This window comes from Monodon monoceros, unplaced genomic scaffold (assembly GCF_005190385.1).
Source record: "Monodon monoceros isolate NGI ecotype Baffin Bay Population unplaced genomic scaffold, NGI_Narwhal_1 Super_Scaffold_15, whole genome shotgun sequence".
NCBI classification, from domain to species: domain Eukaryota; kingdom Metazoa; phylum Chordata; class Mammalia; order Artiodactyla; family Monodontidae; genus Monodon; species Monodon monoceros.
Genome location: NW_021703771.1, coordinates 73,145,554 through 73,159,423, shown reverse-complemented (window position 1 = coordinate 73,159,423; position 13,870 = coordinate 73,145,554). Strand labels below are relative to the sequence as shown.

General features: G+C 48.0%; 1 protein-coding gene and 1 long non-coding RNA gene across 2 annotated transcripts; both read left to right on the top strand.

Moving 5' to 3' along the window:
- On the top strand, positions 1–7,679 carry LOC114896307. The gene is made up of 3 exons (XR_003793752.1): positions 1–539; positions 3,845–3,984; positions 4,439–7,679. It is a non-coding gene; the product is annotated as an uncharacterized LOC114896307 (long non-coding RNA).
- Positions 1,644–3,851, top strand: LOC114896306 (retinoic acid early transcript 1E-like). Its single transcript, XM_029224281.1, is given in 2 exon segments — positions 1,644–2,619; positions 2,881–3,851. Coding segments are annotated over 2 exon segments (705 nt in total). The 5' UTR covers positions 1,644–2,226; the 3' UTR covers positions 3,193–3,851.
- Positions 7,680–13,870: the final 6,191 nt, after the last annotated feature.

Here is a 13,870-nt window from a genome sequence, read left to right as displayed (position 1 = left end):
GCAGCGCAGTTGTAACCTGTCTTCCCTGAGCTGCTCGTGGAGAGTAATTGGCGAGAAGTAGCTCTCGGTCTCCAGTCCCGGGTCCCCAAATCCCGCCCAGGTTGGCAAGAGGAAGGAAGCTCGTGGTCGCCCCGCATCCCCGTCCCTTCTCGGCGCAGAGACCTCACTCACCCGGCTCCGCGGCCCGGGTCCTCCCACGTCTCCCAGAGGCTGTTTGTTCCCGGCCCCGCGAGCCTCCCCGGAGCGCGGGAGCTCGGCCCGGGCTCCTCTTTGTAGCCGCGGCGGGTCCCGCTCCCCCCGACGCCGCTCGGGACGCAGCCGGCCGAGCTCTGGCCGAGCCGGGTCGGCGGGACGTCGGGGAGACAGACATTCGAGAGAAGACTGAGGGATTCAAACTGAAAACCCCGAGGAGAGAGTTTTCGGAGTCTTCTCTTGTGCTTGCAAACAGCGACAGTCTCAAGCTGGGAAAGCAACGTTGGGTAGACCGGGCAGGCGAGGACCGCGCCCCACCGATCGCAGGCGCTCGGCCCGGGAGACGGGTGAGAAGGGAAGGAGTGCGCGGCGAGTAGACCCCACGGCGGGTCCCCCAAGGGTTCAGTCCTATCCCGCCATCCCCAAGCCACCACCCCTGAGACCGCTGTGTTTAGCCAACTGCGCGGGGGATGGCTGGGGCGAAGAGGGTGGGGTGAGGGGAGAGATGTGCAGGACGAGGGGAACTGCCAGGCAGGAGAGGCTGGGGACTGATGGTTGATAAGAAAGGAATGAAATTCCTACACCCTTGCTCTGAGCTTGTTCCTCCAGTGGCCTTGGAGGAGTTTGCAAGGTGCAAAGAACAGAAGCTAGTGATAACGTCCCAGCTTTTCTTGAGTCTCGGCTCCAACAGGACGGTTGGACTCTATTGCGCATCCGCCTTCGGTGATAGACCAGGTGCGCTCTGCCTGCAGCTAACTTGATTAACACTGGGGTGCACTTGGTGAGAGTGAATCTTAATCATTAAAGAGAAAGTTGGAGAGGTTAGGATGCAGACTGGAGGTGGGAGAAAATATGGGAAGAGGGAGGGAGAGATGGGAAAGGGAGGCAAAAGAGGCAGCGGGGAGAAGGGGGAGAGGAATTTCGTTGGAAGGTTAGAGGAGAATGTGGTTGGTGGAATGAGGGAAGAGGAGATCATAACCCCCAGCAGTTTTGCTCACGCCACAAAAGGGGTTTTTTGGGGGGGGTGAAGGGGGGGAGGTTATTAAAGTGAATTTTTATTTATTTATTTTATTTACTTTTGGCTGCGTTGGGTCGTCTTTGCTGCGCGCGAGCTTTCTCCAGTTACGGCGAGCGGGGGCTACTCCTCGTTGCGGTGCGCAGGCTTCTCATTGCGGTGGCTTCTCTTGTTGCGGAGCACGGACTCTAGGCGCACGGGCTTCAGTAGTTGTGGCGCTGGGGCTTAGTTGCTCTGTGGCATGTGGGATCTTCCCGGACCAGGGCTCGAACCCGTGTCCCCTGCATTGGCAGGCGGATTCTTTTTTCTTTTTTTTTTTTGTGGTACGCGGGCCTCTCACTGTTGTGGCCTCTCCCGTTGCGGAGCACAGGCTCCGGACGCGCAGGCTCAGCGGCCATGGCTCACGGGGCCCAGCCGCTCCGCGGCATGTGGGATCTTCCCGGACCGGGGCAGGAACCGTGTCCCCTGCATCGGCAGGCGGACTCTCAACCACTGCGCCACCAGGGAAGCCCTACAGGCCTTCTTTTGCTGATACTGCTGCTGATAGAACCCAGGAAGACTCTGGGCATTGAGCGTCCTGGGATCTGGGGACCTGGCTGGGGAGGGGGAGGATGGGAGGCGGGCAGGAATGGAAAGGGCTCCACAGTGGTAGGCACCTGTCCACAGTGCTCTTAGGATGGTGAGGGTGTGGTTTAGCTGGACTGGCTGCCCCGGAGGTGTGGGGACCCCAGCCTAAGGCAGGGTGCCTGACCTGTGCTTGTGTGGCAGCTCTCCCTCTCCTGCCAAGTCCCACCTCCTACTCCAGGAAGCCTTTCCTGATGACCCAGGACCCATCATGAATGTGGCATGTGTCGTCCTATGGTGTCTTTTTTCCCGTTTTTTGAAAGTCCTGTCTGTTCAGATAGATTTTAAGTCCCTGGAGTACAGACACTGTCTTGTATTTTTGGTACCTCAACAGTTGGTACATGACGCTAAAAAGATTTGTCAGGTAAATCCTCCTATGTGCACCCAAGGGGTCCATGGTGGCCTCAAAGTGTTTAATTAAACCTCAGACAGTTAAAGGTGAGGCAGGACTAAGGACGCGGCAGATGGAGGGGGTCTGGGATGGAGACCCCTCCCTCTACAGCCAGGCCCCTCATGGGGAATCTCTGGGGACACACCTGTGTTTTTCTCTCATGGATGCTCACTCTCTCTGCCTCGACCTCACTGTCAGATCTCAGTCCAGACCTGGACAGCCCTGGTGTGAAGTCCAGGGCTCAGTGGACACAAAGTCTTTCCTCCAGTATGACAGTGACAGAAACAAGGTCAAACCTTTGAGTCTCCTGGCGGGGGAGGTAAATGCCACCAAAGCATAGACAGAATTGAGCCAAATGCTGGGAGAAGTGGGGCGAGAGCTCAGGATGGTCCTGCCTGTCATCACACTGGACAAAAGGGAGACCAGGGGTAGGTATGCAAAGGGGGTGGGTAGCTGGAGACAGTCAGCAAGAGAGGGGAAGGAGCAGAGCACGTGCAGGGAAGGAGCTTCGTGTGAAAGAACGGAACACAGTCCAACCTGAGAGACCTGGTGGACCTGATGGGCAGGAGAGGGCAAGTCATGGACAGAAGAGCACAGGCCTCTAGATGTGCAGAGACACACTTGAGCTACGGGGGAGGACGGATTGTGGACAGTCCAGGATGCTTCTTTGTGTAGGGGCACAGATCCGCCCACGCTGCAGGTCAAGCTGTGTTGTCAGCGCGAAGCAGAGCGATGCACTGGTGCATCCTTGCGCTTCAGAATCAACAGACACACAGCCCTCCTTGACGTGATGAACGTGAACCGGACAGTCATCACTCCTGGAGCCACAGGGGTCAAAGAGGAGTGGGAGAACAGCCAGGAACTGGCCGAGTGTTTTAGGAAGATCTCAGCGGGAGACTGCAGTCACTGGTTTAGAGAATTCCTAGAACACTGGGAGAACATGCTGGAACCAGAGCCCACGGGTAACTGAGCAGGGTGTGGAGGAGATGGTAGCTCTCTTCAAAGGTCTAGTGCCTTCCCTGTGTGGATGTGAGCACATATGTGTGTACGATTGAAAATATGGTGGATGGATGGAGTGATTGATCTCTTGGTGGACTTCCTGTCTGGAGAATCAGTAACAGGCATAGCATAGGATTTCCCAGCATCCTCCTTTCCTAGCCCACCTCCCTCAGCACAGGAAGGAGCCCCCTTCCCCATTAACCAATGACCCAGTCCTCCGGCACTGGTAGATGGTCCCCAGATCTATATACGTATTGTGCTTCCAGGCCTTCTCTCCTTCCTGTTGTAGGGATCCTTTAACCAGCTCAGATGTCACTTAATGAAGCCCTCACCCCTCCCCAGACAGAATTCAGCACCCCTAGATGTGTCCTCCTCAAAAAGGACTTCCCACAGTAAACAGGGCCACCTGCATGATAATCAGATGGACACTGGCTGTCTCCCTCAGCAGTAATATGTGCTCCGTGAGGACAGGGCACAACCCCTGTTCATCTTTCTACCCCAGTGGTTTCACATAATGGGTCAGTAACTTTGTGGGGGGGGACATGTGCTGTCTGGGGACAGTAGCTGCTGAGGAAGGTGTATTCTTAGGTTTCACACAGCTTTTGCTTTATTGTTTGTTTTAGAACCACCATTAAACGCCCCAAATAATGACCAGTCTGCATCCATCCATTAATTGAATGGATCATCCCATTGATTTTCACCTGCTTCATCCTAATTGGCTTCATCGTCGTGAAACTTATGAAGAAATCAGGGACCACAGCAGGTGAGAATCAGGCTGGCCTCTGGCTCCTGGGCCTGTCATGTTCTGGTAAGGACTTGGGAGAGGTGAGCCACGGGTCTCACCCAAGCGCCTGTCCACTGATCCATCTCTACCTAGAAATGCTGCACTTTCTCAGTCTTGGGCCCCCACACTTCCCAGTAGGGCTGGGGATTACTCTGCTGTTGGGGTAGAAGAGGCTGGTATGGGCAGCAGGACAGTGCAGTGAGGGGAGGGGAAACCAGGCATCCACTTCTGTGGGGGGGAGGGGGCGGGCCAGGTCTAAGATCTCAAAAGGCTGCAGGCGGGGTGGGTGTTGTCTTGCTGAGATGGTACCCAGGGTTCCCCCACCCTCTGATGAAAACATTTTTTGTGCTCTGATGATAGAGTGATTTAGTTCAACAATTTACCTGATGTTCTAACAGCCATTCCATCATCTGATGTTTCTTCCCTGGGCCAGGAGAAGGTGGAAATGTTAGACCAACCCTTGGTGGAAAAAACTGACCCTTGATGACAGTCTGGCTGCTGATCTAATATATTATCTTCTACTCAGAGGTGGGTTTACCAAGAAGGTAAAGAACCCCTTGCTTTCCACGGCTGTTGATGAGCTCTTACGGCCGGAGTTAAGCGGAAAGGAAACGTGTCCGACCACCTTCCTGTACCTTTGGGAGGAGCCTCTCCACTGTGTCTCATAGGCCTTCCCGTCAAAGGGAGGGTCAGCACCTGAAATAAAAGAGAGCTCTGTGTGCCCAGTTGTACTGGGCCGTTACCTAACACAGTGCACAAAAATGCAATCATAATGGACAAAAGACTTAAATATAAGACCTAAAACTGTAAAATCTTAGAAGAAAACATAGGACAAAAGCTTCACGACATTCGATCTGGCTATGATTTCTTGGATGTGACACCAAAGACACAGGCAACAAAAGAAGAAAATAAACAAATTGAACTTCATGAAATTTAAACATTTTGCACATGGAAAGACAGTATCAAAAGAGTTAAAAGGCAGCCCACTGAAAGGGAGGAAGTGTTTGCGAATCATATGTCTGATAAGGGATTAATATCCAGAATATATAGAAAACTCCTAAAACTCAACAACAAAAACACAAACAACTTGATTGAAAAATGGGCAAAAGCCTTGAACAGATATTTCTCCAAAGAAGATATACCGTAGGCACATGGAAATTGCTCAACATCACTAATCATTAGGGAAATAGAAATCAAAACTACGGTGAGATTTCCCCTCACACCCATTAGGATGGCTTCCATTAAAAAAAGAGAAAATAGCAAAGAACATAACGAGGTTGTGGAGTAATTGGAAACTTTGTGCATTTTTTGATGAGGATGTAAAATGATATAGCTGCTGTGGAAAACAATATGGCCGTTCTTCAAAAAATTAAAACTAGAATCGCCATATGATCCAGCGATTCCACTTCTGGGTATGTACCCAAAAGAATTGAAAGCAGGGTCTCAAAGAGATACCTGTACACCTATGTTCATAGCAGCATTATTCACAATAGGTAAAATGTGGCAGCAACCCAAGTGTCCACTGATGTATGAATGAATAAGAATAATGTATTATGTAGACACAATGGAATATTTTTCAGCCCTAAAAAGAAGAAGATTCTAAAAAAAAAAAGAAGAAGAAAATTCTGACATGCTACAACAGGGATGAACCTTGAAGATATTCTGCTTAGTGAAATAAGCAAGTCACAAAAAAACAAATACTGTGTGATTCCACTTATATGAGACACTTAGAGTAGACAAAATCATAAGATAGATTTTATGAAAATAGAAAGGTTGTTGCCAGGGGTTAAGGGGAGGGGGAAATGGGAGTTAATGTTTAATGGGTACAGAGTTACAATTTTACAGTGATAAGATCTATGGAGAAGGATGGGGGTAATGATTGCACTGCAGTGTAAATGTGTTTAATATCACTGAACTGTATACTTAAAAATAGCTAAGATGGTAAATTCTGTTATGCATATTTTATCACACACAGAAAAATGTTAAGGGTGTCCACAGTTCCTGGCTCATCCCTGGTGCTGCATTCCTGGCAGCGAGCCTCTTTCCTGACCCCTCCTACAGGGCTCTGAGTGAACCAGTATACAGCAGGACTGGCTCCAGAGAGAGGTGACACTAAGATGATGATGATGAAGTGGGTGTCCACGGCTGAGCTGGGTTGGTAGGGTAGGGAAGGGTGGAGACAGCTCAAGAGTGCCTACAACAGGGAACTGAAAATGTGAGCCTGGGACCTTACCTAAAGCTGGAATATCCCTGTTCGTGTTGTGGGTTCCCCAATAGGTCTCCCTGGTCTTCAGAGCCTGAGAAAGGGGAGGAGATTGTGTGACTGGTACTTTGCCTGAACTCCCAAAACTTTTGGCAGCCGGGACTTCCATGGTGGTCCAGTGGTTAAGACTCCACGCTGCCAATTCAGGGGGCCCAGGTTCGATCCCTGGTCAGGGAACTAGATCCCGCATGCCGCAACTAAGAGCCTGCATGGAGCAACAAAGATCCCATGGGCCGCAACTAAGACCCAGCGCAGCCAAATAAATAAATAATATTTTAAAAAAAGAACTTTTGGCAGGGACTGGAATTAACTCTTGGTGGAATGGAAGAGAAAGATGGTACAAGTCAGTGAACAGAGAGGTGATGGGAAAACAAAAGTGACTCTCTCCCTGAAGAGGTGAGGAGGCCGGCTCTGGGCTGAAAACCTCTGTGATCTCTCTGGCCGGCCTCACAGCCTCACGTGGAGAGCTGCCCTCCCCACCCCAGACTGATGACAGCAAGGCACTGCAGTCTCTCTCTTCAAATATTCATACTCCCAGCCCCAGAGCCCTCCTTCCTAGGTCTTATTTTCTCAGCCCTGGGCCAAGGTTCTCTTCTGGTGCTTCTGCTGAGGCCTCCTTAAATGAAGAGGACGGAGAAACCTGGAAGACCCTTGTCCCCCCTCTGACTCAGACCCAGGTCTCTCCCCTCCAAGTCCTTCCCCTGCCTCCACCTCAGGGTCCATAAAGCTGCTGGAGCCTTTCACTCCGGTCTCTGAACAGTGAGGCCACCCTACACATGCCATTCCATTGGGGAAAATGGAATAGGGGAGTTGGCACAGCCTCTGGGTTCAGACTCTGGCTGTGCTCTCACAGTAAATGATCAAAGGCTTAACTCTATCATTTTAGGCTTGTCGCTTTAATCAGCTGGAATGTCTCCCAGCTCAGCTGAGCTCCTTACAAGGAGCTGTGGGGTGTGGTCTGAGATCTGGAGAGACTTGGAACAGGCCAACCATGTCATGATCTGACCCAGGTTGCCTCAGCTTGGAGACACCAACAGGAAGCAACACACAACTGGTGTGAGTCACTTGTGCCCCTAATAGCTGAGGGCCTTGGCTTCTAGCCATTGCTCTCTCCCCTAAGACTAAGAGGAGCTGCGCACCCCAAGCCAACGTCAGAGGGCGCCATCGGCCAGGCTGCGGCTTGACCTGTCACAGCTGCTCCACTGGGCCCATCCGGAGCTTCCAGGGTGTCCAGAGAGATTTCCCCCTGAATTATCCCCAATTTCACTCTCTCTGCTGATGCTCATCCACACCCACCCGCAGCAGTGCTTCACTTCCTACCTGCGTTACGTGTCATACTGTCTTCCAGAGCTGCGAAGTAAATAACCATTTTACTGAAATAAAAATCGAGCCACCGGTGCTTTGTGACCGCCTGGAGGGGTGGGATAGGGAGGGTGGGAGGGAGGGAGATGCAAGAGGGAAGAGATATGGGGACATATGTATATGTATAACTGATTCACTTTGTTATAAAGCAGAAACTAACACACCATTGTAAAGCAATTATACCCCAATAAAGATGTTAAAAAAAAAAAAATCGAGCCACAGTCAGAGGTGCCCATCCCTCCCCTCACCACTCCTTTCTGACTGTGACCTGGGTAGGTTGGCAGCCTCACTTAACCTCAGTTTCCTCACCAGTCGCTCAGTGAGAGAAGCAGGACACTCTCACTAAGCAGTGAGGAAAAAGTGATCACATTTGCAAAGCGCTTGGTACCCAGAAGATGCTCAACAAATATCAGTTCTCTTCATTGATTGGGGAAGGCTTCAGTTACTTTTAAAATCTCCATGAACTCCCAGAGAGAAGCCCTCTACTCCTCTTCTGACTAGAGAACCCCAAAGCTCTCCCTTTACAGAAATTCTGATTTCCTTTCCTTCACTATTTTTCCTTTATTCACCTTGGTGCTTTTTCTTCTTGGTGGACTTGAAATACATTATTGTAAATATCATATTTTAAAATACTAAATATGCACATGGTAACACAATGCACTGTTTCTTTGTGCTAATAGTAGCTTATATTTTATTTTTTTAATTAAAAAGTTTTATTGAAGTATAGTTGATTTACAATGTTAGTTTCAGGTGAATCACTGAGTAAGTGATTCAGTTATGTGTTTTATATATATGTATATATACCATATACCAATCTATATACCATATAGATTATATGTATATATACCATATACCAATCTATATACCATATAGATTATTATAAAATATTGAGTAGAGTTCCCTGTACTGTACAGTAGGTCCTTGTTTTATCTATTTTATATATATAGTAGCATGTATATGTAGTAGCTTACATTTTAAATGGAAACTCTGAGCTCAACATAAAAGAGACATAGGAATTTTTTTTTTTATTGGTTGTGCCACATGGCTTGTGGGATCTCAGTTAATGACCAGGGTTTGGACACGGGCCACGGCAGTGAAAGCACGGGATCCTAACCACTAGGCCACCAGGGAACTCAGGAAATTTTTTTTTTAAATTGAAGTAGAGTTGATTTATAATATTGTGTTAGTTTCAGATGTACAGCAAAGTAATTCAGTTAAATATATATATATTTATATAACATACAATAACAATGGAAAATCTGAAAAGCTATATATACATTATAGATATATATAATGTATATAGTTAATATATAATGCATATATATTTATATTTAGTTTTTTATATATATGGTTTTTCAGATTACTTTCCATTATAGGTTATTACAAGATATTGAATATAGTTCCTGTGCTACAGAGTAAATTCCTGTTGCTTATTTATTTTATATATAGTAGTTTATATCTGTTAATCCCATACTTCTAATTTACCCTTCCCCTGGAAATGTTTTTTCTGGTCACCTTTTCTCTCATCCCTAAGCTAGATAGGAAACAAATTTTAATATCTTTTAAAAATTAGCAAGTAGGGCTTCCCTGGTGGCGCAGTGGTTGGGAGTCCACCTGCCGATGCAGGGGACGCGGGTTCGTGCCCCAGTCCGGGAAGATCCCACATGCCCGTGAGCCATGGCCGCTGAGCCTGCGCGTCCGGAGCCTGTGCTCCACAACGGGAGAGGCCACAACAGTGAGAGGCCCACGTACAGCCAAAAAAAAAAAATTAGCAAGTAAAAAACACTTAAAATTTCTTTAGTTGTTAAACACAATTGGTTGTATTTTACATTCTCCATTACCTTACTACACTGTCCATCTTTGCCAGAACTCTTTTCACTGTTTCCTTAGCAATCCCTGTTTGCATATGTATAATAGTTTCTAAAAATAGGGGTACCTGCAAAACAGTCTTTCCTTCCATTGCGGTTTTCAAACATATGTATTTCCCACCATAAATAGAGAAACTTAATATAGGTTATAGAAATGCAATTTTCCCTTTAAAAAAGGAAGGAGAGTATGTATATTTTTAACAAATGGGATTCCACTGTGCATACATTGCTGCCTCTTCCGTGTGTCACTTAATGATGTATCTGGGAGATACACAATGCAAAGTATTCCACAGCATGATTATACCAAAATTTATTTAAGCAGCTCTCACTTGTGTAGATTCAGGGTGTTTCCAGCTATTGCTTTTGCAAAAAAAATCCTGCAATAACCATCTATACATACATCTTTCCAAACTTGTGTGAGTATATTTGCAGAATAAATTCCTGGAGATAGAATTACTGGGAAAATGAGTGTATTTTTAATTTTAACAATTTCAAAAAATTTTCAAAATTGACCAAATATTATAAAATGTGAATCCTTAGTTTGGCAGAGTATGGAGGAGCTTTAGTCAGCAGGAGTAAAAACTGGTCCTGGAGGATATTTTGGCAAGGCATGTGAAAAACCTTAAAAATGTCCAACCCTAACCTACAGACTATAAGTTAATAAACTTCTGTTATTTTGAGCCACTACACTTGTGGTAATTTGTTACAACAGCAATAGAAAACTAGGCAGACATTATCAAAGGTGCTCAGACAACAGAAATGGACAAAAGCCAATCTAACTTTCAAAAGGTAGATTTTGCAAAACTTGTACCTAAGAACAATCCTGGACAAGATTCTACAAATAGCTTTTAAGGGCCTATTTGGAGAACTCTGACAGGAAAACCGTGCTCATCAGGATGGTAAGGTAAGTCGCTTACTACATTTTCCAAGCAGTAGTACCCATCTGTTTAACTTGGTGTTGTAAACTGGGAAGTATGAGAATACGATGTACTGCAGCTCCAAGCTACTTGACAAGCTCTCATGATATGTTTGCAGAAAAGATGGAGAAATCCAGCTGAGAAAGAGCACCTGGGTGGATTGATAACCTAATAATCATAGTCAAAGGGTTCAAGTTAATGAATCCATGTTAACCTTGGGGTAAGTCTTTAAAATGGGGTGCCTCAACACTCCCTCCTTGGCCTTCCCAGAGTCCATAACTTAAATCAGTTTCTTGGACAAAGACATAAGACAGGATCGTCACTTAACAGATGATACAAAGCCAGATGGAATAGAAAGTGTTAGGTTTCAGGATCAAGATCTAAAGGCTTCACGATAGGATGGATAGGATGGATGGATCCGTGGACGGAGAGCAGGGCAAATAGCAGTTGTGGACCCTCTACCTCCTGCTTGCCATTGTGGCAGGTGCTTTCACTTAATCCTCATGACAACCATGGGAAGTAAGGTTATGCAATTGTTTCTGTATTATAGATGAGTAATCTGGGGCTTGAAGAGAGTAGGTGGCTTGCCCCAGGGTCACAGTGCTTTTAACACTGTTGAATTTCTCAGGCTGAGTTGCATGCACAATATAATGGCAGTTTCTAAATATATGAAGGACCATCACTTGAGAGAAAGTATAGAATGCTCAAAGAGACCTCAAGAAAATGAACTACAAAAAATGCTTGGAAGCTACAAAACAGATTGTAACTGTAAGGAACAGAGTTCTAGTGAAGAGTTAAGAGTTGCCCAAAGATGGAATCGCTCGGATGTGTGAAGTCTTGCATTCCCAGCCAGGATAACACGGGGACTGTACTGGTACACAGTGTGTGAGGGTGTGGTAACTCAATGATCAGTGTTTGTGTAGAACTCAGAACATTTACTGGCATCCAAGCACAGCCCTTTTTAAAGTGTCTCTTAAATTTGCAATAAAAGTGAATAGAAGTGTTTAGGCAAACGCTAGGCATTGCCTTAGTCAAGTAGAAGATAACTTCTGGGGCCTCCCCCCAGCTCCCCATCACTGCATTTCTCTCATTCTGCCCTCCATGGAGGAGGGAAGGGAGGCCGCGCTCACAGCCATGCTTGTACCTCGTGACCTCTGCACCTTAGTAACAGCACCTGGGGGACACAGGACCCAGCTGGACCCATCAGAACCTCTCCCGAGCCTGACAGCCCATGGGCTCAGTTTCTGTGCGTTGCCGGAAATTGAGGTGAGGTAATCTCAGGCTTTGCACATGGAGGGCAGAAAACGCCAGACCCTGAGAGAATCCTGTGACCAGAGGGGTGGAGATGCAAGACCACCTGGCTCCGAAGGAAGAAGTAGCACCTGGGGACCAGCTGCTCTGGGCTGAGGGCCTCCACCCTTGGGTCCAGGCCCTCCTTCTGGCCCGGCTGCTCTTCCTGCCCTGCCCGTGAGTGACACGTCTCACATGCCAAAGCACTGTGGCCCTTTTTCCTCATGCCACTGTGAAATGGGTTTCTGTTGTTTGCAATGCACAGAGATTTTACCAGGACGACCCACCATCACTCAGCTGCAAAAAATACAAGCCCGTGCAGAGCATCCAAGGAAGAGGCCAAGGAGGCGCCCAGGGGAGCCGCTGGGCCTAGAAAGTCAGGCAGCCCCTGCCTTCACTTGCTCGCTCTCTTGGCACCGCGTGTAACCCGTGCTCTATGGGCCCCTCCTGCCTGCTCCCTGTGCCCCCTCTGCTGAGCAGCTTCTCTGCTCCATTGCCCCTCACAGGACTGTGTGGCTCCCACCTGGCTTCCCAGCTCCACTTCCCTCACTGATTCCACTGTTCCTCGATTCTATGTTCTGTGTTCCTGGGAGGCAGGGTCGATGGCTGGGCTCAGGCCAGGTGTTCATTACAGTTCCATCAGCAGTGGACAGGCTGGGTCACCTGGAAGCTGGGGCTGCCCCTCCAGGGATGCGGGCAGAGCAGATGCCGTGAAGGGGGTGAGGACGGGAAGGAATCTTATTGTAATGACTGCTGGACTCGCAGGTTGTAGGAGACTTAGGCTTCAGCTGGTTGCACATCTTCTAATCTTGTGGAAACTCCCTTATTTCTGTGGGGCCTGGTTTTTTTCCTGTAAAGTTAAAAGGTGGAACAAGAAATAATAATAATTATCATTTATTGAGCATCTTCCACGTGTCAGATGACCTTGTAAGGATCTTACACGCACTAGTTTAACTTATTGCCTGTAAAGCATTTAAGACAGTCACTAGGATGATGATCTCGTTCCAACCTTCAGTAAATTGACATATAATGTGCAAATCTCAATTTGCTGAACTTGTACCCTTAATGATCTTTTGAAACAGAGACACATCTCCACCTATTCAGATCACAGTCCTGACATTTGTATCCTCACATAAAAAGTCTTCTGTCCATTCATAAGGTTTTGACGTTTAGGCTTTCAAATCAAAGATATTCTATTTCCAAAAAACTGAAAGGAGAAAGAATTAGCATTTAGAGGCACAATGTCCTACAAATTACAGACATTTTTAAATGTAAAATTCACAATGTTCAAGTTTCTAAAAAAAAAAATTCTGGATGTGCTAAAAAGAAGGAAATGTGATTCATAATCGTGAGAAAAATAAGTCAATAGAAACGGATTCAGAAACAAACAAGATACAGAAGCTGCTCACGGGTAGCTAGAACTCTCAGGTGCAGCCCTCCCTGGACCGGACGTTTTCGTATAGCTTATGAAGTCACGTAAAACACGAGTCCTCTAGACCTTACACGACCTCAGCTGAAGGCCTCTGCTCACGCTGTAGAGTGAACTCATCAGGTCCCCATAAGCGACTGTGTTCAGATTTCTAGTTAAGTTTGTGGAAAACTGAGTGAATGGGACTACTAGTTGTGTATTTTCCCACAGCACTGCCCGCCTTCTGTTACCCAAGTGCATTTTGGGGACCTAAGATGGAAACGATCAGGGGCGCCGGAGGTGAAGGACTGAACATGATGCCTGGTAGTTCCCCAGGTGAGCATGTCCCTTCGCTAGAGCCGGCCCTGAGGTCACACGGATTTGTGGAGACCCCTCCTCCCCTTCTCCCCAGGTATCCGTACCCCTTTGAGCTGACAACTGAGCAGGTCTGGCTGGTTAATAAAGCCTGGTGCGCTTAGACACGAGCCCCGCGCAGATGCGGAGGGCCCCGGGCGCAGAGCCCAGCTCAGGGGCCGCTACCCGCCTACCAGGCTACTTTCCGGGTCTGCAAAACAGGCGGGCGTGGGCGGGGTCCCTGCGAGCGAAGGGAGGGCCGGGCGGGGGGGCCTGGGCGGGGCTTGACGCGCCCCGCCCCCCGCGGCCGCTTTTCATCACCGGCTGGTGATCCTTGTCTAGGCTGCCTCATCCTCGCGGAGCTCGCGACGGCTCGGGGCAGAGAGTCGCCGGGGCTCCCAGA